This window comes from Blennius ocellaris, assembly GCF_963422515.1.
Source record: "Blennius ocellaris genome assembly, chromosome: 5".
NCBI lineage: Eukaryota > Metazoa > Chordata > Actinopteri > Blenniiformes > Blenniidae > Blennius > Blennius ocellaris.
Window position 1 is genome coordinate 3,985,780 of NC_137654.1, and position 25,421 is coordinate 4,011,200.

At 45.6% G+C, this 25,421-nt stretch overlaps 1 protein-coding gene across 7 annotated transcripts in view; it reads left to right on the forward strand.

Annotated features, from left to right (window-relative positions):
- usp19 (ubiquitin specific peptidase 19) overlaps window positions 1-12,239 on the forward strand; it is a 44,823-nt gene extending 32,584 nt beyond the window's left edge. For 5 of the 7 annotated variants that reach the window (XM_080496803.1, XM_080496805.1, XM_080496806.1 and 2 more), the window contains 10 exons: window positions 667-807; window positions 897-1,015; window positions 1,099-1,242; window positions 5,083-5,456; window positions 5,555-5,665; window positions 6,217-6,433; window positions 7,065-7,217; window positions 7,311-7,477; window positions 7,551-7,723; window positions 9,363-9,770. In XM_080496803.1, the coding sequence (XP_080352929.1) occupies window positions 667-807; window positions 897-1,015; window positions 1,099-1,242; window positions 5,083-5,456; window positions 5,555-5,665; window positions 6,217-6,433; window positions 7,065-7,217; window positions 7,311-7,477; window positions 7,551-7,723; window positions 9,363-9,644 (1,881 nt within the window). In that variant the 3' untranslated portion in view covers window positions 9,645-9,770. Of the gene's footprint in view, window positions 1-666; window positions 808-896; window positions 1,016-1,098; window positions 1,243-5,082; window positions 5,457-5,554; window positions 5,666-6,216; window positions 6,434-7,064; window positions 7,218-7,310; window positions 7,478-7,550; window positions 7,724-9,362; window positions 9,771-11,660 lie in introns of those variants that run through there. The other 2 variants (XM_080496807.1, XM_080496808.1) reach the window with 2 other exon arrangements.
- The last annotated feature ends 13,182 nt before the right edge of the window (window positions 12,240-25,421 follow it).

The following is a 25,421-nucleotide window of genomic DNA, read 5'->3' on the forward strand; positions in this document are numbered from 1 at the left end:
CCCAGTATGGTTTTTCAGGAGGTTGCTTTGCTTTGGCCTGAAATTGTTCTTTTTTTGAAGATTTCAATTGTAGTTACTTTCTCTTTTTGCAAATCTGTTTGCACATTGATCGGAAAAATTTCTTTATAAGCTTGTATACATAATCTGCAGAATACTATAGTCTACGGTTGTGAAATTTTAGTAGTTTTAAGTGATTGAATAGAGGGTTTGTTGGATCTCAATTTTTTTTTTTTGACTGATTATTCTTGTGGCTCTTTTCTGTAAGATGAAACGTGACTGGGTGTTTGTTTTACAGGCATTTCAGTATGTCAGATATGGAACAATCAGAGGATTGTACAACATGTACAGTGCTTTGTCATCCAACAGATGTTTTACTTTTGATAAAAATGTGACACTACTTGAGTCTTAGCGGTGCTCAACTGACTTGTTTATTCATCTTGGGAAGATGTGGCTGAAAGACTGAAATCAGCTTTGTTGCAAAAGTGATGGTACAAGTGGAAATAGATGTTGATCTAAAATCTTTGTGGAAGACTGAAATAAATATTATTGATCAAACATTTTCTGATTCACAATAACAAGTATCTGATTTTTTTAAATGGCAGTGTATCTCTTTCTGGTTTATGCGTTGGGTAACCAAGCAGCTCCTTGCCTTGTTTCTCCTCTCAGGTGGGGAAGAACCGCTTCCAGCACATGTTCCAGCCATCCCACTCCCTGGACACGGTGTCATCCTCTGACATGCTGTTCTGCTTCGAGGTTCTTTCCAAAGACCTGGCCAAAGAGAGGGTGGTGCTACTCAAAGTGCAGCAGGTACAACCAGGATTAGTCCTCCCGTTCTTCACACACAAACTGAGAAGACAGTGTTCACTGATTTGATTGTTCTCTGTTTGGCTTTTCAGAAATTCCAGGTCCCCAACATCCCTATCTCGAAGTGTGCCGCCTGCCTCAAGCCCCCGGTGTCTGAGGAAGACAAGCTGAAGCGGTGCACTCGCTGCTATCGAGTCGGCTACTGCAACCAGTGAGTGGTGCCGTGCCCGTCGGCGAGCATCACTTCCTCCATGTGCAGTGTGTAATAACCTTCTTGTGCCCTTCCCCCGTCAGAGTGTGTCAGAGGACGCACTGGCCCAACCACAAGGGGCTCTGCCGCCCCAACACCGAGAACGTGGGCCTGCCTTTCCTGGTCAGCGTGCCCAAGTCTCGACTCTCCTACAGCCGCCTCACACAGCTGCTGGAGGGCTACTCCAGGTACACTCAGTCAAACTGCCTGTTTACATCACCGAGCCATCAGATCACTCAACCATCAGATCACTCAACCATCAGATCACTCAACCATTAGATCACTCAACCATCAGATCACTCAACCATCAGATTACTAAACCATTAGATCACTCAACCATCAGATCACTCAACCATCAGATTACTAAACCATTAGATCACTCAACCATTAGATCACTAAACCATTAGATCACTAAGCCATTAGATCACTCAACCATCAGATCACTCAACCATCAGATCACTCAACCATCAGATTACTAAACCATTAGATCACTAAACCATTAGATCACTCAACCATTAGATCACTCAACCATTAGATCACTCAACCATTAGATCACTCAACCATTAGATCACTCAACCATTAGATCACTAAGCCATTAGATCACTAAGCCATTAGATCACTATACCATTAGATCACTAAACCATTAGATCACTAAACCATTAGATCACTCAACCATTAGATCACTCAACCATTAGATCACTCAACCATTAGATCACTAAACCATTAGATCACTAAACCATTAGATCACTCAACCATTAGATCACTCAACCATTAGATCACTCAACCATTAGATCACTAAACCATTAGTTCATGAGACCATTAGATCACTAAACCATCAAATGTTATGATTATTTAAAAGCACATAACTGAAGCAATACAAAGATGTATACAACATATCTACATATATACACATAAGATGTATACAAAATAATTATTAAATAAGATTTAATGTACTTCAGGGACTACATACAGTCCAGTTTCATCCTGAGTGACCAGACTGGTAAAATATTGCTATAATAACCTTAAATGTGCACTTAAAGGTATACAGGAGGATTTTCAGGAATTTTAAGAAAGAACCGCCCTCTCCACCGTTTGAAAAAAATGCACATGCGCAACGCTGTACCTGCTCCCGAGACGGAACGCCTACTAAAACGCGTGCGAGAGACGTGACGAGCCCAGTTCTCCTCGTGCACGCTCTGTTTACAAGTCACAAGTCGGCATCGCTCACATAAGCTCACTTTACAAGAAGATTTGCACCAGAGGGGGTGAAACTGTGTAAAAATGTCCGAGAATAATGCGTGGGGTCGGCCACCGGCATGATGAGAACCGTGTGGAGTGAGTCAGGGACGAGCACGTACGACGGGCTTACGTCATATATCACCAGAATGATTGACAATTGGGAGGACCAGTTATTTTGATGATCCACCCGGAAGAAGAAAATCCTCTACTATACCTTTAAGTTTTTCTTTGTTGTGGTCACAGTGCATGTAAGGAAATTGTCTATATTTTTACAAGATCAAACAGTTAGTGCTAAAAATGGTTACAATCTCAACATAAATTCAATTCTAATGAAACATTCTGGTGCAAAATTCAATGAAACGTCAAAAATAAACTAGTGTAAATCCTCTATGATCTCCCTGCTTGGTGGGACCAGACTGGAGCCTCTTGGTGGGTTTTGGCCCCCGGGCCTGACGTTCTCTGCTGGGAAGGGAAAGTCAAACTAAGAGGAGCTTCACAGAGCAGCAGGGTGATTTAGGCCCTTAACATTCCAGCTTGCCAGCTTCAAATGTCTACTCATACCGTTTGACATGAAAAGTTATGGTGTGAGCACAGTGACCTGGACAAAAAACTGAGAAGAGATGGATATAACTAGTGTAAAGTATTAGTTTCAAAGGAAACCCCCACCCTGCCCTCCCCGACCAAGACAGCTGCTAGAAAAAAAAGCAGCAAGCTCTTCAGAACCAACATTACACAACAACACATCTTCCTAACTAGCACTAAACTAACTATTGCTCCTATATTGTGAACATTTCTGGACTTAGAACCTCAAAACCAACGTGTATACTTAAGAGGAATAGTAAAAAGTAAGTTAGTAAAAGAAGGGATTCCCTTTCCAAAATAGGACTTTGACACCCTGATTTGAGCTCTGAAATATGATTACAAAAAGATAAAGCAGATACAAATTCCTGGTCCAAATAATGTAGTATTAAAGTTGTCAACCAAAATTATGACAGAGCTAGCAGGTAAAGTGGTAGAACTTATGATGCTCTCAGAAGGTGCACGTAATGGCAGAATCAAAACAAATCAAGCTTCAAGCACAATGTCAATGCAGATTGTCTAAACAGCACAAGATTTGTTCGCAAATTTTAAGAAAAGAAAGAGAGAAAAAAAAAATTATCGGCAATAGTTGTCCGCAAAGGGGAGCAGGGAGTAGATACTCACGTACGAACCAGATGAGTGAACATGCCCACCTATGTAAACAAACCACACCAACTAAAATGGCACTGAACCTGCAGAACGGCAGGGTGGCGAACGGTAGTGAGTTGTTAAACAGTGCTATTACGGCGGCTTCGGAGACTTGCGGAGGGTCTCGATGTATTTCTGCGCCTCGTCCACGGAGCTGATCCACTTTCTGGCCCTACCGGACAGCGTGAGACGGAGCCGGGCGGGGTAGAGGAGAGAAGGCTTCAGACCCAGTTTGTAAAGTTCTGCCATTACTCCAAAGTATTCTGATCGCTGGCTGAGAACTTCGGGGCTGTAGTCCTCCACAACGCGAACCGGCTGGCCGTGATATTCAAGTTTCCCTCTCTGATGAGAAGATCCTTGGTCTGGTACCGGTGTAGGCGGAGGATGACTGGCCGTGGTCGCTGTCCGGGGGCCGGTTTGGATGCGAGAGAGCGATGGGCTCTGTGGATTTCTGGTGGTGAGGGCAGTGTCTTATTCCCAAATATCTCGCACTGCAGCTTCGAGAAGAACTCGGTAGGAGATCCGCTTTCAATGGACTCCGGTAGACCTAGGATTCGTATGTTCCGCCTCCTGCTTCGGCTCTCCAAGTCGTTAACTTTAGCCTTTAGCCGAGCATCATCATCGCGTAGAGTCGAGCAGATGCCTTCGAGGTCTACGACTCGTTGACTGAGGTCTTCTGGAGCAAGTTGGAGGGACGAGACACGTTGGCCATGGTCCTCCACTGCAAGCCGCGTTTGGTCAAGTTTCGAGTCGAGCTGACTGAATGATGTCTTGAACTCGGTGGCTAACGCTGCACGATGTTCCTCGAGCAGCTCGGTGATGGCTGCTAGTGTTAAGCTAGCGCTAGCATCTTCTTTTTTGCTGGACTTGCCGCCTTTCGCAGCCATTTCAGAGGTAGCGGGACTTGTTTAGGCGAAACAAAAAGAGGAAAGAGAGAAAAAGGAAGAGGGAATTCCGTTTGTCTTGAAAGTTTGAGGGCTGAGTGGTTTAAAAAGTTAAATATTCATGGGAGCACTCGCACAACACGTCTACGCCATCAACTCGCTAACCGGAAGTCCTCGCTTTTATTTTTAAACCTTATTTCAGTCATCCAGCATTGACAAAGCTCTGGAGGGGAAGTAAACGGCTCCACAACATGGAGAGTGATGCATAAATCATGGGACACAACGAATCGATAATGAAATTCGTTGCCAACACTTTTAATAATCGAATTGAATTGATTTTATCAATTGGTCGTTGCAGCCCTATTCTGAACACGCGTGGACAATTCAATTTAGAAGCAGTTAAAATCTCCTCTAAAAGCAACCTTCCGGTTGATGTTAACAAAATAATAGCCATTTCAACAACCCTTCTCACCTGATTTGTTATTTGAATAGTTTTTAGCAGTGAGGTTGCAGACGATAATTAGTCTCATCATCTCCTTCCTACATACATAGAATAGACAAGGTCCTTGCTGGGATATACAAACATGGCTTTGTTGTTGTTTTTAGATATGTGTCGTACCGTTCTTTACCCTGTAACAACTCAGTGAGTAAAAGTCTTCTGGATTTGTATCTGTACAGGTTTTCTGTCAACGTATTTCAGCCGCCCTTCCAGTCGGGCAGGACTTCTCCCGAAAGCTCCCATTCCCGAGTCGACCTCCCCCCGATCCTGGCGGCCTCGACCGAGGGCCCCGGGTGCGGGAGCGAGGCAACGAGTGTGTCGGGCGCCGGCGACACGGAGCCGGGGAGCCCGTCTCTGCTGCTGGATTGCTCAGCCGAGTCCACACAGGCCTCAGCGCTTCGCCCGGCGGAGCCCGACTCCCTGTCCTCCTCCCAGACGTCGCTCTCCACCACCCGCACCGCCGACTCGGGATTCTCTGAGCCCGCCTCCTGCTGCTCCCTCGACCCTCACGCTGAAAAGGAGACGTCGTGTGAGAAGGCTGTGAGGCCAGAAGGTGACAGAGCCAGACGCATGCTTCAGCATTTATTTGTTTTGTTTGGTGTTTCGCTGTGGTGTTGGTGTTTAACTTTCCCATCCTGCCACTCGGTCCAGCTGCAGTAACGGGGTATCAGCATCCCAGCGAGGCAGCAGCGGGACATGCCAGTCAGTTCTACATCTCTCTTGCGGATTCCCACAACAAGGAACAGAGGTTGGATGAGAAAGGTACGGCTGCAAGTAGCTTTAAGATATGGTTAAAACTGTGGCACTTCATACTGCCGGGGGGTTTCTTCCCGAAATGTTTCTGCTCCAAAATGTGTGGTACTAGGGACTGTAATGGCCAAATGACTTGTATCTCGGTTTGTGTGTTGGTCCTGACGTTTGTGTGTGCATACAGGGACCAATCAATATCACGGTCTTCAGCGCTGTCATGTTGCTTCAGACGGTGACCCTGCTAACAGAGTGGATAGCGGCAGAAAAAGTCCAGAGACAAAACTGCTTTCAAAGAAGAGTAGAAATGTCTTGTTAAAATCCAGAGTTCTGCATTATGTCTTTAAAAAGACACAGACATTGAATTAGCCACAAATAAATCTATGTGTGCAGACATGGATTATGAAATACTTCTGTAAGTCTGTGCAAACACAAATGTAGATATCGTCACAAAGCGATATGAATACACACACACACACACACACACACACCCGCAGCTCACCAGTCGTTGTGCTACTCCAGCAGTTTGTCGTGTTCACCTTTTGTTCTCCGCCGTCCGTCTGCAGAAGACCTTCTGGCAGAGCTGACGGAGGACACCACGCTGGAGCTGGTGTGGAAGAACAACGAGCGTCTGAAGGAATATGTGCTGGTGAGCTCCAAGGAGCTGGAGTACGAAGAGGATCCCGGCTCCCTGAGCGAAACCGCCCGGGCGGGACACTTCACCCTGGAGCAGTGCCTCAACCTGTTCACCAAGCCGGAGGTGCTGGCGCCGGAGGAGGCCTGGTACGACCCCATGCCTCATTGTATCCCCTTTGTTTAAATGAACAGGATTATTTGTCCTGGTTGTGGCAGAAATGGCGTAAAACTAAATCAAACCTCAGTTGACTTCCAGTGATGATCCTGTGAAAGGGACTTGCTGAACAGACTCGTACATCCTAACACGACATTCATATTGAATTTTCAGGCGGTTCATAGTATAGAGGTGGAACTGATGCACAATTATGTTTCTATTCAATGATTCTTTCTGGACTTTAATGCACAAACCATTGACTCCATGTAACAGCAGAGAAAAGCTTCACACTGGAGGCACTTTTACTTTACGTTTCCTTCTATTGCGACTGATGCAGATGTAAAGTACATAGTTTTTTTGAAGATGAGGACATGTTGTTGGTACATGGCCAGTTTTCAATGTGCAGCAACATCTGTAATCAGTAGCTGCTGTATGTGCTGCCACCTTCCACAATGCTTTCAGTGACCTCTTAAGTCACTCTTAATCACTGCATTATCCCCCGGTGAGACAGTCCTCTGCAGTCAAGTGTCCTGCACTCAGTCCACCTTGAGTGGCTTCAGTCTGCAGTGGAACATGAAGCTCTTTCAGTCTGCTTCAGGTGTGCGTCTTTGCTCTTTCTTTCAGGTACTGTCCAAAGTGCCAGCAGCACCGCGAGGCCTCCAAGCAGCTGCTGCTCTGGCGTTTACCCAACGTTCTGATCATCCAGCTCAAGCGCTTCTCTTTCAGGAGCTTCATCTGGAGAGATAAGATCAACGACATGGTGGATTTCCCTGTCAGGTACATGGAAGTACTGACACAAGCTCTGCTTTGTTTAAATACCGTGGCTGTGATGATTTGTGTAACTTGAGCAATAATGACTTGTGTTTTCAGGAATTTGGACCTGAGTAAGTTCTGTATCGGCCAGAAGGACGAGATGCAACAACCTCCCATCTATGATTTATATGCAGTGATCAACCACTATGGAGGGATGATTGGCGGCCACTACACGGCCTACGCTCGGCTGCCCAGTGACAAGAACAGCCAGCGCAGCGACGTGGGTGAGTTTCCTGGCCGCTCTCTGGTTTCCCGCGGGAGCTCAGGTGACCCACGTCTGTCCTCCATGTCTCCCAGGCTGGCGTCTGTTTGACGACAGCACGGTGACCATGGTGGAGGAGAGTCAAGTCGTGACCCGCTACGCCTACGTCCTGTTCTACCGACGGCGGAACTCCCCCGTGGAGAGACCGCCGCGGTTCCTCCGGCCCGTCGGCGCCGAGTCGCCCGCCGCAGGAGCGGCTGCCAGCCAGGTGAGGAGACGCCACACGTCCTCACCCCGGGTCCCTTCTGCCAAGAGGCTGTTTCCAAAGGTTCACTACTGCTGACTGCTTCCTCCTGGAGGCGTCGACTTCATCCATGGTTTCTAAACATCAGATATACACAAACACTCCTTTCCTGCTGATTCAAGATGATTGTAGACCAGAAACTTTGAGGAACGATTCCAATATTCACACCGTGCTCGTTGACAAACACAATCCAATGCTGAATGTTTCAGCCACAAGTTTTTAGACCAAATGTAAGATTCTCCCCGACGTGGCGACTGTTCAGGATACCTGATAACGGAACATCCAGTCAGACGATATGTTGATGTAAGTCATACAGAGCAAAGTTCTTCGGAGCATCGCAGTTTCTGTAGGATTATTGAAAGTGTGGACTTTTTTTTTTTTTTTTGTTAGTCAAGTCGATATATCCTCCATCTTCTCTCAAACTTTATTTAACTTAGGGTTTCTTTATCTCAGCCGATCGCCATTGACCTTTAGCAACAACTTATTGAGGTCTTTTATGTTCCTAAAGGTCCACAAATACATCTGGAGTAAAGCTCGGGAGCCTCAATGATAACCAGCTTTTATATACTGACATTGTAAGAAAACTCAACTTAATTTCAAGGTTTTAGAGAAACAGTCTTGGTGGATCCAGTAACCGAACCCTGATCTGTCTTGTAATGCCAAGTTATACCACCAGGTGAGGCAGTGAGTCACTGCCTGCATTCGTCGAACTCCCAGCAAACGAGTGAGATCCTGAAAAGTTACTCACGAAATGGAGCGTTGTCCAAATAAGAAAGTAGGAATCATAATGGAGCCCCGTCTGTTGAGGTGGTGTAGAATGTAAATACACCGATGGAATACTTCACTTACTTTCTGGAATACATTTCTTGTATTTGACATTGGTGTTGTGAATCAATTTGTGTTAGCTGTGAGAGATTTGCATTGTGTTTTCGTTTACTTTTAATCCAGCATCCCAGTACTTCTGGTCCTGAGTTTGTAGTTGGACGGCCTCAAACATTTCATAGACTGTTTGCTTTTGCAGCGACTGAGAAACAGGCTGAACTCCAACAATCTGTCACTGTGATGTCAACGCAAATACTCAGCAAACTGTAATAACTGATGTTTGGAAGTGTGAAAGGGAAACATTAAGTTTATCATGTGAAGCAGCGTGGACTTAATAAAAGATTTATGATTTATTTGAATCTTCATAATCTGACTGTTCAGCAGAAATCCGAAAGACTGAGTTGGTTTTCATTAAATCTGTGAGATTTATTCCAGGTCTTCTTATTTTGTTCAATTTTTTTTACAAAATACAGTTTAAATAGAGAGAAATATCTTGAAAAGCGTCCGGGGCCTGTGGCCTCCTACACCATGGAGATTTCTACTGAAATCCTTGTTCCTGTCCAGGCTGAAGCTGCATCATGTTTACTGCTAATGTTGACCTGCTTGAAGAGACCAGTGTTTGTTTCTGACTCCCTGAGGAGCAGCAGCTGTAATGGCCTGATCAGGATCCTGCTGTTCCCATCCTGTCCTGTGATCGCCCAGCCTCAGCTCTCACTGTGATCAAGTATTTGTTAGGCCACGCCTTTTCCCAGAAGCTGACACCGGTTTCCGCCAATCGCAGGCCTCTCTGATATGGCGGGAACTGGAGGAGGAAGAGGAGGGGCCGGATGGCGGCCCCAGCGGTCTGCTCCGCTCTGCGCTGCGGCGGCGACAGACGCGCCGGAGCTCAGACGAGGAAGACAGAAGAGCAAGGTCGGCGGCGCGGCGGCACCACACGCACAGGATGTTGGACTATCCCGACGACGACTGTGTGCGCTATTTCGTTCTGGGCACACTGACCGCCCTGCTCGCACTCCTCGTCAATCTGTTCTACCCCCTGCTTTACAAATCCAGCTGGAGCTGAGCGGCGGCGGGTAGCCGGGGCGGAGTGGCGGCTAGCTGGAGCGGAGTGGCGGCTAGCTGGGGCGGAGTGGCGGGCAGCCGGGGCGGAGTGGCGGGCAGCCGGAGCGGAGTGGCGGGTAGCTGGAGCGGAGTGGCGGGCAGCCGGGGCGGAGTGGCGGGTAGCTGGAGCGGAGTGGCGGGTAGCCGGGGCGGAGTGGCGGGCAGCTGGAGCGGAGTGGAGGCTAGCTGGGGCGGAGTGGAGGCTAGCTGGGGCGGAGTGGCGGGCAGCTGGAGCGGAGTGGCGGGCAGCTGGAGCGGAGTGGCGGGCAGCCGGGGCGGAGTGGCGGGTAGCTGGAGCGGAGTGGCGGGTAGCCGGGGCGGAGTGGCGGGCAGCTGGAGCGGAGTGGCGGGTAGCCGGGGCGGAGTGGCGGGCAGCCGGGGCGGAGTGGCGGGCAGCCGGAGCGGAGTGGCGGGTAGCTGGAGCGGAGTGGCGGGTAGCCGGGGCGGAGGGCGGGTAACCGGAGCGGAGTAGAGTCTAGCCGGGGCGGAGTGGCGGGCAGCCGGGGCGGAGTGGAGGCTAGCCGGGGCGGAGTGGCGGGTAGCCGGAGCGGAGTAGAGGCTAGCCGGGGCGGAGTGGTGGTGGGCGGGTAGCCGGGGCGGAGCGGCGGTGGGCGGGTAGCTAGAGCTGAGTGGCGGCGGGGAGCCGGAGCGGAGTGGCGGCGGGCGGCTAGAGCGGAGTGGCGGCTGATCGCCAGGCGCTCATAGACGATGTAGAAACTTTAGAAAACGCCACACTTTTCTGTCAGCTGGTAAACTTGTGGACTGGATCAACAGCCATCATTTGGAAGTTGGTTCAGACTTTTGACAGGAAGTGGGTCAGACTTTTGACAGGAAGTGGGTCAGACTCCCTGACGGAGTGTCGGAGGAATCAAGCTGCTGAAACGTGAAGCTGCTGCAGGATTGAGGAGCGTTTCTCTTCTGTGCAGCAGCTTCCATCAAGTTCTACAATGAATGAAGCAACATTTGCCTGTTTCTATATTTCCTAATCAGATTGGTTGTTTTTTTAACATCTTGAAGCCATACTCGCGTCCAGACGTTCAGGTTCTTGTCAGGGAAAGTAGATTTTACTTTCAGGGTGTGCTGAAAGTTGTTTTAATGTAAAGGTGGACAGTTTGGAGCTGAAGTTCCACATTTAAGGATCTTAAACAAAGGTGTGTAACCTTTAGATAAGCACTTTCACAACCTCAGTTTCACCGGCAACATTTAGAACGGCTGTACTTTACGTCCTCCTGATGACTCCAAACTGTCCACAGGTCGTCCAGGTCTGGATCCAGGCCCAGGTCCAGGACCAGGACCAGGTCTGGGTCCAGGACCAGAGGACTCTCTGTGTTGCTCTCGATACTTGATTCACTGATATGCAAAGCTGATGTTTGTCCAGTTTTTCTTAAAGGGACTGAATCTGATCTTTTTCATGTTTTCTGGAGTAAAAACAATCATGTGTGTGTTTTTACCTTTTGTCTCAGTCAGTTTCACCGCAGCCTCCATATTTTTCATGCATTACTTTGAATGGTCTGTCACTACGCCGGGCCTTGTAACTGGACACCAGTCCGGGCCTCTGCTACTCTGTAAAGTATCTTATTAAACTGACGAGATCAGGGGCATTGGAACATGGGAATTTGACATCAGACTCATTGTTTCTCTGGAGCCACTATGAATGATTGTAAGCAGCATCAACACAGAATAATGTGTAACAAACTGATAAGTCTCATCTGCCCCGACATGGAAACAGAAAACATGCGAGCAGGTTAACGCCCCCTCCTCCTGCGATGAATGAGAAGTACTGTATTTTAAACACAAATTGAAAGCTGTTATTAAATAATTCCCTGCAATAATGTATGTGTTCCATGGGTCTGAATGTAAAGCAGAAATAAAACGTCCAGCTGGTTCTCGTCCCGACACGTGTCTCTCTTGTTTCTAACTTCACAGATGAAAGCAGCCATTAGATCTCCCAGCATGCCGCAGCAGCGCCCTTCATCAGAACCCTTGGTTTTTCTTGCAGGACTCGAGCCAGTCGCTGTTCGGGACCGACCTGGACCCCGACGGCGCCGCCACGCTGACCCCCGAGGTGCCGGCCGACCTGTTCGCCCACTCTGGAGACTGCGCGGCGCCGTCCTACAGCAACATGGAGGAGGTGGACTAGCGGGGCGGCGAGACGTCCAGAGGAACGGAGGAGTTCCCGGAGTGAAGCTCGCGGCCGCTGCGCCTCCCGTGAAGCCCCGCCTGCACCTCGGCGCAGAAGGAGCGGGAGCGACGCCCACTGACCAGCGGCGTCTTCGTCTTTCATCCAACATGCATCAGTCATCTTCCTCCTGGACGAGGACTAAAGCTGCACCTGTAGTCCTTTCATTCAGTACGTATAGTGACCCCCCCCCCCCCCCCCCCCCCCGAGCCGGCCACGCCTCCTCGCACCGACGCACCTTGAGTTCTGGTTCCAGCTCAGAAAAAGACCCTCAACACCAGCAGGGACCGGATCCACTGACCCGGGTCACTTCTGTAATGTGTGTAAATCTATTTCCCCCATTTCTATTGTATCTGCATTGCTTCTGTAGGTTTGTTGGCCTGGTTTGTTTTTTGTTGTTTTTTTTTTTTGGGGGGGGGGGGGGGGGGGTAGTTTTAGTAACTGTGACGAGATGACCCTTTGTTTTTGTTTGTTGTTTGTTTTGTTTTTTTTGGGGGGGGGTTCTTCTCTGTTCCATTGCTTTGTAAACTTGACGTCTGTTTCTCAGTTAGATCTCTTCAGTCCAACAGGCTCCTTCCATATAAACTGGAGTGTGCATGAGTGCATGTATAACCCCCCCCCCCCCCCCGAATCTTGTTTCATTCTATTATTTCCATCAATTTCCTGCCTCTGTTGTGATGGGCTGCGTATAAAACGTGGGAATGATCCAGAATGCTGCTGTGGACACATAAATGGTTAATATAAATACAGTTGGTTTGGAACATTGCTGCAGCGTCACTCACATTCTTTCATTGTTTTCATTCACCTCTTTGTGAGTCGGGTGACATAAAGGTGAATTTGAGTCTAAACCTGGTGGGTTGAAAGAAAGAACGCCGTGGTTTGTCACAGTGTAATTTGACAGCAGCCTCAATAAAACAAATGAAGATGTAGAACAAAGAATCTTTGAAGTGACGATGTTTTTCTGTATGCTCTTGTATTTCTAAGAGCTGCTGCTTTTGTAGTGTGGTTGGAAACTGATGAATCCAATTGTGTGTGTGTGTGTGTGTTAGCTTAACACACACACACACACTTTTACATTCATGCATGTCAATATTCTCTGCACTCACTTCCTGTATCGTCTCATCAACCAGGCAGTGATTGGACAGCAAGCGGAAGTCAAGTCTTTCTTTCTACAATAAATTCAGGAATGAAGAGAAATGGTGCCACGAGCCTGGTGCTGGACGTCTGACCCGGTCCGGCTGGACGTCTGACCCGGTCCGGCTGGACGTCTGACCCGGTCCGGCTGGAACCACATAATGTGACTTTGACTTTATAGGGTTTGATTTCTGATTGGTTGGTTGGAGCAACAAACTGGAACAAGCCAGGGAGACGTCATGCAATGAGCTCATTAGATGCAGCGAAGGTGTTGTACAGACAGAAAAATATCTGAGATTGACCCAATTATTATTTACTGAACCAGTTGCAGAAATGAAAAACAACCAATTTTCTAAGCCTTTTGAATTTTGTAGATCCACATGCCAAAGTTGTCCCGAGTCTCCTATTCTGTAATTTCTATTTGCCAGTGAACCCTTTATGAGTTGCCAGTCACTTGTATGACTACAGGTGGGACGGAGCATCACTTGTCTCTTTTTGCAGATATTGTGTTTTTGACAAATCTGGACATCTGCATTAATGCTCAGTCTCGGGTGTTGGAGACATTTGCCCAGTTCTCTGGATATAGAGTGTTTCCCTGATCCATACAGTTTACTACTGCCCCAAAACGATTTACATCTTTAGGAATTCAAATATTAAATGAGTCAATCATGACCAGAATATCTAGAGAGATAGAGTGCAGTGCTAATTTCTTTGATATGATGAATAAATATTATGTACATGTCTGTTTTGTCCAAGTATTTAAATATCTTTCAGTCAGTTCCACTCCCTCTTCCTGCCTCGTTTTGCTCCTCACTTAAGGAAAGCTTTACCAGGTTCATATGGAACAAGATCGGTCCCAGATTACGTGAATGGGTGAATGTGATCAACGATGTAGAGCATTTTGGGGTTGCTCACAAAGTTGAAAAGCGTTATGTAAATGAAATCTATCCATCCACCCATCTGAAAACCGAAAACAGAACAGCACAACACATCCAAAATGCCGGAGTCCCCCTCGGCTAAACAGTCGTTCTGCCAAAAGTCAGGAGCCTCAAAGGTGAAAAGTGGCGGCTGCTGAGGCGAGGAGACGAGGACGAATGGAGGACGAAGCGTCTTCTGCTTCCTCAAACATGTTCCAGACGGGGTCACCGATGGCAGAACCACCTTCTGTGTCTTCTTCATCGATCACTGGATTTGAAATGACCATGATGATGAAATATGGTTAAATTCAGCCTCTTCGTCATCAAAACTCCGATCCTCCATAATGTAAACACAACTTGGGCACAGCGTGTGTCCAACTCGTGATGTCACTCTGTTATCGTCTGCTCCTTCCAGTCTGGTCAGAAGCTCCACCGAGCAGCGAAACTGGTGCTGTTTATCGGCTATTTTCTCACAGATTGCCGTGTCTTAACATTTTAGCCTTGGGCCAGTTAGCATAAAAATGTCCCTAGAAGCGACAGCCAGAGTGTTTTGGAGGTCGAGTTTTCATTTCATGAGGCCTTTAAATGTCCTTACACCAAGGGTGGACCAAACCAAAAAGGCTTTATCAGTGACAGAGGGAAGAATAACATGGATTTCTGCTGGCGGGGCATTATGTCAATACATTTGCAGACCAAACAAATGTTTAAATTGAGTCCAAATCTTGAAAGATAGTTTGAGAATACCATTTCTAGAGGTTTTTTTTGTTGGAGGTTGAACAGTTGAATAAAGTAAGGTTGCAAGAGAAACAGAATTAACTGAATTCCTCTCCAGGACAAACCAGTCTGGAGACAGAACAGTTTCAGATTGAAGCCAATGTTTAAAAGATCGAATATTAGAAGCCCAATAATAATATCTAAAGCTGGGCCATCATTTTCTAATCTAAATGAAACTCCCAAACTTCCCTGTTTCACACCTATTTGGGGACACGATGACTTCAGAGGTGGGAGAGGTGATCTGGGCTTTAAACTCTATGCAAAATAAAAGACCTATATTATGGAGGAAATCTGTCCTTTCAACAATTAGTGGATAAATACAACCTCCCAATGAATTTACTGATCTTCTCATGGCATCAGACAATGTACCAGGGCCTCATTTATAGAACCTTGAGTAGGAACCATACTAAACATGGTCGGGTGCCCAAAAGCTGAAAATGGTGTCCACCAAAAAATATTTGGATTTTTAAAACGTGCAAACGTGCATACGTACACTTACACGGACGTTCCTTTTATAAATCACAGTCCACCTGGAAGGTTGGCAGGTCAGATCCCGCCTTCAACACGCCCACTTTCTACCATAAATGGTCCATGCAAAGTGACTCAAACATTTTTGATCAGCCCGTTGATCGGCAGTATTTTACACTAAATCCTGGCAGAAAAGGAATTTAACAGAGAGCAAAATAGTCATTGGGAAGGTGAAGGCCAAGGAAATATTTTTGGGTGATCACCATAGTGGCCTCACTAATAAATAAAAAAAAAAACAGCCAATGAAACACATTGTCACTGCTGTAAATAGTGTGAGAGCCACACAGAGATCAAGACTCTGCTGATTATATGCTGACTCAGCAATAGGACTGATTGTTACACACTGACAAGTTATTCTGTGCTTTACTTTCCTCAGCTTCTGCCCAAAACTTGAAAAAGTATTTAACGGGACCACTCTTTTCCGCCTCTCAATTGTATTTTCTTATAGGAGTAGAAATGAGGTAGAAAACCAGTAAGTCCTTCATGGTTTGACGAAAGCTGAACAGTTGTCTGAAGCCACACTGGAGAGCAGAGGGATCCTGCTGAAAGACTGCAGGCAGGTGCTCTCAGTCAGCTGATCAGCTGGTGTTAGTTCGGGGTGAGGTCTTCTCCTCAGCGGGAAGGCAAGACACGGCTCCACTTGTCCTCCAGGTGTCATGGTTTCTTTCACTTTATGGGTTCTGACTTTGGACTCAACACTTTGTCACAATTGATAATCAATCAGTTCTATCCACCAGTCTGTGTCACTTAAAAAGAAAAAAAAGATGAAACTATGACATATGAACATTGTACTGCTGATTCGATAGTAATGTTCTCCTAAAGAAACATCTATAACACTGCAGCTTGGCTGTTTATGGTTATGTGGATCTAGAAGTCTGATAATTGAAGATATTTAATGTATGAGATGAATCTGGCTTCTATTCTCACCTCACCATCAGTGCTGCCAGGTTCCTCATCTCTAAAATGTGCAAGGTTCAAAGTTTGCTTACCGGTACACACATTCTAAACTGCAAAATGTCGCTGCTCACATAGCTTCTAAATATTCAATTGCCACTTGTAAACATTTGACCTTCACAGTCTCCACATTATATCAATAACAAAAACCACCCCTTCTTTCTTCTAATAAAAACATGTATATGGGGTGTGGGCATCAAGGCAAAGGACGCCAACAGACTGAACAAAGTGATCAGGAAGGCAGAGCCTGTTATTGGCTCCAAGCTCGTCCTCCTGGAGGAGGTGGTGGAGGACAGGATGCTGGCAAAACTGCTAGCAATCATGGACAACCCCCCCCCCTCCTCCACAAGACACTGGACCAGCTGAAGAGCAGCTTCAGCAACAGACTGATTCAACCTGCTGCTCGAAGGAACGTTACAGGAAGTCCTTCCTCCCCACGGCAATAAGACTTTTTAACTCTTCTCCCTCCGTCAGAGCCTCAATCATCACCACCTGGACTCAATTACATTGATACTTATATTATATCATATATTTCATATGGCAGATTGCATGTACATATACATATATTTATACATGTGCAAGTACACTATTACCATTGGTATTATTATTATTATTATTATAAGTATACCATTACTATTGGTATTATTATTATTATTATTATTACTGATATATATATATCTAGTTATTTTATTGCTACCATATTGTTATTGTTATATTATTGCTACCATTATTAGTAGTACTATACACCATTTTTATATTTTTATTTTTTACTTTTATTTCTATTCTGTCGTATTTTATAATATTCGTATGTACCAGATTGCTGCAACAAAACAATTTCCTTTCGGGGATGAATAAAGTAATTATCTATCTATCTATCTATCTATCAATCTATTCTGAGCAAACACTACAGGGGGCCTCTAAACAGTCTTTTCTGTCAAATGGAGTCTCTCAATATGCTACAAGTCCAACCTTGTGGGTCTCTTCACCCTCCTCTCAGACCTCGTCCTTGGAGTAAAAGGCAAACGAGTCTACCTGGGTGGTGTGACAAGACTTTGCACCAGTTGTGGACAGGAGGTCGCTCCGGCACCACACCAGTTCTCTGTCCAGCCAGAGCCTGCATGGGAATCAGATGCTGGCGGTTTTGCTTCTCCGTCCCATGCCGTGCATCACCAGATCACAACGTGGAATGGTGTGGCTCCCCACAACAGTCCCAGCTGTTTTCTGATCGGTCACCCAAACTGTCTGTCCAGGTGAAAAGTCACATGATGGCCCTGTATATAGTTTCTTTTTACGTCACCTCTTCATGGTTCGGCAGGATCAGGATCAGTGCAGGTTATATCAACGCTGTTGTCGAAGACACCGTCCCATAAGAAGTTGACTAGGACTGTATCTGTTGTGCAGTGGTTTCGCTCTGTAGAGCTTAATAAGGATCCGCAGACTGTTTCAGTAACTCTTTCACTGTATTGAATGCTTCCTCTGCTTCACGGCTCTGGAAAAACAAAAGAGGGAAAGGACAGGAAAACAAGAAGGAATAAAGATACAGAACAAAAGAAAGAGAATTGGAAAAACGAAAATGAAATAGAAAATCCCAATATGAGAGGACGGAAAAGAACACAGAGAGAAAAAAGAATAAGAAAGAACAGTGAAATAGATGGGACTTGGAAATATGAGGAGGGGGTGAGGACGAGGAAAGTTTTGTAAACAACGTGCGACGGCCCGTGCATTGCCCTTAGCTTCCTATGCCAAACTGCCCAGTCTGAAAAGACAGGGCGGGGGGAGTTACTGAGATAGCTTTCACCAAACCGAACCCAACCGGGAGGGGGAACAAGGGTCCCCAGTGCCTCAAGACCAACGGGGGACCCAGACGGGGGACCGGAAAAACCCACCTGCCCAGGGGCCAATGGAGTTCTACCCGGAGGTCTCCCCAATTCCAACAGAGCTGGAAGGAGACGAGTCAACCCCCCTAGCCTCTACCCACCATGATGAGGGCAACAAACGGGACAACTGGTATCTCATACCAGAAAGGCAGATTCTACTGGTAGGGGATTCAAATATGGGGCAGCTTCCAGAGATTTTGGATGAAAGGGTCCAGGTGGACTGCTTCCCGGGGGCCAAATTCTCACACCTCAGATACCTACTCGCCAATAACACGGACAAGTCTGAACAGGTCTCACATGTAATACTTTCTGTGGGCATTAACAACAGGACACACCATGTCCCCACCCTCCAGAAGCAGGTAATCACGGGAATGGTGCGGGCAGCCCAGAAGACCTTTCCCCAGGCAAAGGTCCTGGTGGCGGAAATAAACTTTGCGAAAACCCTGACAGGCGCCGAATGGTCACACCTCGCCACGTTAAACTATTTGATTGCCCGAACCGGCACCCACATTCCAAAACTTAGATCGATTGACTTTCAGACCAAGGCGGACAACATACATTGGACACCGGAACCGGGAACGGAAATGTGGGAGCACTGGCAGACTGTTTTAGGTTAAGGAAAGCCCCTAGGGCCCACCCAGACAAGGGGATCTTCAATCTGTCCAGTCACTTTATATTGACGGAAGGACAAACGCAACTGCTGAAAAGGGGATTGTCATTCATATCGGTCGGGACCAACAGGGAAGATGAGCGGGCTCAACTAACAACCCAACTCTCATCGTATCATAGACAACTGAAACTTAGGGCCTACTTCAAAGCAAGCACAACCACGAACATAACACCATTTATGCCAAAATCCCGGTGGGAACCAGATCCCATAAAACTACCACCAGAACTGATAAAACTACTAACATTGGATAGACAGGACATTGCAGGACTACAACATGAAAAACACCAACCCAACCTAACCGTAGGAGAATTAAAGGCATTTTCGGAACTTCGAGACAATAATACGATTGTGATAAAACCCGCAGACAAAGGCAGCAGTACGGTGATAATGGACCGCCTCAGACAATTAAACAATACAGACAACTATCAAAAACTAGACTATCTCATATATGAGGAGAACCGGAAAGCAATTACGGAGATTTTGACCACCCTTACGGAAAAGGAATTTATCTTGAAAAAACAGGCCATATACTTAAGGGGACAGAAAATCCCATGGAGACGGTATTTCTACCTCGTCCCGAAAATCCACAAACCACCAGGGGATTGGACTGTTCCACACAAACTTCCTCAGGGTCGCCCAATCGTATCAGACCGCGGGAGTGAGAGCTATGAGATAGCGGAATACATGGATTCTTTCCTCAACCCTTTGTCAAAACTTCATGCGAGTTATGTGAAGGATACGCCGGACTTTATCAACAACATTCGTCGAATAAAGTTACAGGAGCCTTGTACATTTTTTACAATAGATATCAAGAGTCTATACACAAATATCGACACCCGATTGGGCATGAAGGCCGTGGAGAAATCCTTTATATAGCGCCTTCTAACCACACTGAGTGCAGTCCCAAAGCGCTTTACATATCAGCTCACTCACCCATTCACGCTCACATTCACACACCAATGGGACAGAGCTGCCATGCAAGGCGCTAGTCGACCACTGGGAGCAATTTAGGGTTCAGTGTCTTGCCCAAGGACACTTCGACACATAGACCGGTGTAGACTGGGATCGAACCTCCGACCTCTCACTCCGAAGACGACCACTCTACCACCTGAGCCACGGTCTTTCCTCGTCCTCATCCCCTCCTCATATTTCCAAGTCCCATCTATTTCACTGTTCTTTCTTATTCTTTTTTCCCTCTGTGTTCTTTTCCGTCCTCTCATACTGGGATTTTCTATTTCATTTTCGTTTTTCCAATTCTCTTTCTTTTGTTCTGTATCTTTATTCCTCCTTGTTTTCCTGTCCTTTCCCTTTTTTGTTTTTCTTCCTTCTTTTTTCGAGTTTTCTCTTTTTTTCTATTGGTATTTCTTTCTTGTTTAGTTCCGTGTTCTGTCTTATTCTTTTTCCTCTCTGTGTTCTTGTCAGTCCTCCCATGTTTGGATTTTTGTTTGGATTTTCCCATGTCTATTCAATTCTCTTTGCAGTGCAGAAAATAGTTAAATTGTCTCCTGTTTGATTTAAAAAAAAATATATGTCCATTGAATACTCTAATCTGCTGGTTATGGCAAAAACAAATTTTAACAAACATAACCAGGTCATTGACGGTGGTGCTAGAAGCACTATTGCAGGGGTATGTTTCTTTATTCCTTCTTGTTTTCCTGTCCTTTCTCGATTTCGTTTTTCTTCCTTCTTTTTTTCCTTTCGAGTTTTCTCTTCTTATGTCCTATTGGTATTTATTTCATTGTTCTTTCTTATTCTTTTTTTCTCTCAGTGTTAATTTCAGTTCTCCCTTGTTCGGATTTTCTCTTTCATTTTCATCTTATCTATTCTCTGTTTTCCGGTCTGTTTCCATTTTCCGTCTTGTTTCCTGTCCATAACCTATTTTGTTTTTTCTTCAAGTGTTCTTTTCTCCCATCTGTCCTTGATTCGACGAAACCAAGCAGAAAATCGAACGCGCCAGCTTCATAGATGAACGTCCTAGCTGACTGAGCTAACCATCCTCCTGGGGTGTTTGCATATGTAGGATCGCCTAAGTTGAGGTTCTTCCTTTTTCCGTCTTGTTTCTTCCTTCTTCGGTTCTTCTCTCTTGTTCTCTCATTTACCGCCATTCATTTTCCTACCTCCTTGAGTTTTTGAATGCTTCCTGCCCAACCCAATCGGGACCAGCCCCGCCTCTCCAGTGCCTTCCCTCCTGAATGGGCTCGGAGCGTCAGGACCAGCCGAGATACACTCTGCCTTCCCAAGCGCCCCTGGAAGCTCCGACTCCACACTGTCATTTTCCCACTTTCACTATGCCAGGTTCCGTTTCCCTGTGTTGGTGTTGTATTTTATTCGTTATCATCTCTTTATTCCTGTCATCCGATTTGTTTGCTATAGTTATTCAGTGTGCCCCGGAGGCCTGTCTTTGAGTCGACGAAACCAAGCAGAAAATCCATATAAGGGACCGGATCCAACTCGAATCCCCGTCCCCCTCATCCAATGCGGACCAAGACCGAGGGTCCAGGGCCAAACCTCAAGGCTCCGAAGTTAGATTTTCGGCACTACCACAACTGGTTAGGGTTTAGGATTAGGATCTAGAGAGTTCACCTCTCTCACTTGTCCACACACAATGTGATCCCTGCCTTTTGGATTCTCTCCAGCACTGCATGTCGTCGACTGTCATGCTGCTCTTGTGACTGACCCTACACAAGCACATCATCCATGTGGCAGACGACTCCCTGAAGAACTCTGCCACCGTGTTTTGGAAACACTCCTGGGCTGACGCTATACCAAAAAGAAGTCTATGGAAGTGGTGATGTCCAAAAGTTGTAATGAGTGGAGTGGACTCTGCTGGAGCCTCTATTTACAGTATTTGCCAAAAATCCATGTTGGCGCCGCTTACTGAAGATCTGTGCTCCTGCCAGCATTCCCAGCATTTCTTTCACTGAAGGAAGGATGCATTTCTCTTGCACTGCCTCATTAGACTCATTGGCCTTCCATTCATGACAGATCCTGCTTCACTTTGTCTGTTCTGTTAAAGGCAGTGGAATTTGTCTGGGTGTTTTCAGAGAATGGCACGGCACCTGGTTTCAGATGGATGGTATACTGTATGTCTGACGTACTTCACCTAGACACCTAAACCACCGCACTGCTATGGGTAGGTCATTCTCAGTGTCTCCATGCTGATGCTGTCTCGGCCTGTGACAAGCTTGTGTTCACTGATGGCTGGTCTTCCCAGTAACGCTGTGTGTAACTGTTTGATGATGTACACCTCTTGCACCGTCATTCTGTCCCCTCTCTTCAGCTGCAGTTCTGTCACTCTCACAACATCCAATTGGTTTCGTCCAAGCGCCATTAATGTCTTGGATGCATCACTGAGAGCAGTTGAATGTCCTGTTTCAAACAATCCTTTCAACACACTGTGTGGCATCACTGCAACATCTGTTCCCACATGTCGATTTTGAATAGCATCTCTTGTTAATATCTTCAATCGTCCAGGGCTCACCATTGGGGGTGACACTGGCGAGAAGCACTCAATTGTTCCCATTCTCCTCAATCTCCTGTGGCAGTACATACGGTCTGTGCACGTCATGTCAATGACATGCACAGCATTTTACATTGTTTGTACAGGACAGTCATGTTTTGGATGGAATGGAGAAGCTCCACATCTGTAACACTGAGCTCTCTTTACCACACATTGTTGAACACTACTAGTCTTGGACTTGAACTGTGTGTTAAAATGCTGGAATTTACCTCTCATCTTTGTTTTGTCACTGCCTTTGAACACTCTGTTAATGGTTTTACTGTCACCTTCATCAGATCGATTGCAGGACAACTTGTCCACGGATAAGATTTCAGAATTTTATGGAGAAAATAAATCCTGCACAATGGAGTTTTACACATTATTTCTAATTAATATTTAATGTATCTTTTATATATCTAATATATGTCCATATACATTTAGTATGGTATCATATGGCTTTGTTTTTTGCAGAGAATGGTCTTCTTTCCACACGACGCCCCCTGCACCCCACCCAAACCTTCAGCTCTGCCGTGTGCCGCACTGCACATTCCAGCTTGCTAATGACTGTATCAGTCATATTTTAATCATGTTTATCAAGTAACATAGCTGCTGTAGGAGCCCCAGAGCTCATTAATACGTGATGCACCCGAACGCATCACTCAAAGCTGTCAGCTTTGAAGCGGTGTTTTAACTTTCCGGCTTTTTTGTTTTCAGAAAATACATTTCTGCAAACCGTATTTCTGAAGATGGTATCTGAGCCGGTGTGCCCCTGTTGAGTTTGTGTTTGTGCTCTGGGCAGTTGCCAATGTTTACGTTTGTGTCAAATATACTGATATATATTGTGTTTTTGTGTCAAATACACTGAATAATCCTTCCAAATTTGTCATTTTGTCAATATACTTTGACCCTTCATATCAGCAATCCTATAAAAAATAGTTGTGAACGACTTGTTTGGAATCAAGTTATCCCGGATTGCAGTTTTGTGGATGAGTTGTCCATGGACAAGTTGTCTGTTCACCATCAGATCCGTGACCTCTCAGCGTGACCTGCTGGCGTTTCACCTCCTTGCTCTGTCCTGCTCTAGTGATTGCCGTCTCGAGTGTCAGATCCAGTCCAACTGCATCTTTTTGACAACTGTGATCGTTAAGCCACCGAACAGGTCATATACTTCATCCCCATGCAGTCAGTATATCAAGGTATTTATCTTGTTCTCCTCAAAGCAAGCATGCAGATTAGTTGCCGGATGAAATCTGTCAAACTCTGTATCCATTTAAGCTACTCCTGCAGTCTTGTAAAGTTAAAATCTCTGCTGGCTTTATGCTAAAAGTTGCATTGGCCCCGGTGGTGGTGGAGCCGCTGCTCCTCGGCCTCCTTCGTCAGATATGGTGATCAAACGAAAGCCTCCAAAACACTGTGCAAAACCACAACATCAAGCTTGTTGTGTGCAGAAAGCATGAAAACACAAGCTGAATCGCAGCCGGAGACGACGTGAGCGTGCAAGAATGTGTGATTGCACAAGAAAAACCCATCCAAAACATACACATGAATGGAGCCCTCACTGTTGGGCCAATTATGTGTTTGGAGAGAAATACATTTTTAAAAAAGAATCATTATATGAAATCAACAAGGGAGTGTTGTCTGACGTCATGCACCACTGCCCTGGAAGTTTTGAAGCAAAATGTCTAATTTTAAAGGCTTTCTGAGGGAAACTGTATCTCCTGAGGAATGAAATATCACTTATTTGTTCAGCTTGAATCACCTTAAACCCAAACTAGTATTTTAAATGTATTTAATGGAGAGATTTTTAAATGATCTGTGTGAAGAGAAACGCTGTCAGAGTGCCGGCTCAAATGATGCAGGAACACATTACATAAAGCCATGAATGTTTCCTTTGTTTGTATTTAGACAACATGTTTCTACAGCATAACTGATTTGTAATGATCACATTTCAAACAATCTACTCTTTAAGGAAGTTTTATATCTATTTGAACAACAAAAAGGAATTCTTGCCAGTGTGTGAGTTTTAGTGGAGTCCAGAGTAAAGTCAAGATCATTTTTGTGTGTAGGACACTTTTTGGCCACAAGGTGCTGCTATTGTATTGAGCAAAGTCTTTTCCTTGAGTTTCCAGATAAGTTCTATACAGTAGAACGATTCCATCTATGACTGTAACCTGCTGATGATGTTCGTGTTAAAATTACAACACAAGGGCTTAAATCACTTCCCAAACCAAATATAACAACGGTCCCAAAACAGTTAGAGAACTGCCATTGGTTTAGCCTCTAATAACCAAATGAATGTTTACCAAACATAGAACGACAAGTACAAGTGCACCAGTGGTGGACCATCAGGGCCTTCAAGGCTTCAAGGCTGCAGGCCAAAGAAAAAGATCTGAATGGCAGTTGATTATACTCCATGAATACTTTTAAAATAATTTGAAATGGTCTGTCCGCTTCTTCTCATAGCTTCTCCCCGGCTGCGCTGCTTCCAGACACGTACTTCCATAGTAAAGCTTTTAACCAATCACATTTTAGCCATCACCCGTGGCCAGGATAAGGAAATATGCTTTAGGCCATCATATATTCTGTTCTGCAGGCGTCTCCAGTGTAAAACAAGTGTCGGTCAGGCTGCTGCTCAAACCAATCACATTTTGATATTGGCAACATAGGGCCTTCTAGAGCAGGGGTGTCAAACTGATTTCAGTTGAGGGGCCACATCAACCTGATCTGACCTCTGGAGGGCCAACAAGTCAAACGTAACATATTAAACTGCAGATATGGACAAATGTCAAAGTCTTTTCTTCTTTTCATCCTTTTGTAACTGCAAGAATTTACCAGTCTATTCTGAATTATACATATTAAAGTTAATCAGATATAAAAAAACAGACACCTTTATTGTGAAAGGTGTTGTGTTATGTGACCTCCACAGATGCATTAATGTCGGGGGTCAAATTCTGACCAAGGACAGTTTTGAATGTCATTTTTACCGATCGAGTGTTTTTAGATCAGCCTGTCAGTTTTCATATTTATTCCTCTTATGGGAAGTGTGGTTGAAAGATTTGTATCTGGTAAAGTAACTTTAACAGTGGGTGTAAAAAGTACCAATCCACAATGACATTAACATCAAATATTACTTTGTTTGTTTTGTTTTTTTTTTATTTATCTTCAATCTCAGTTCTCCATAAACTGATATCATGCAGCCTCGTTAAA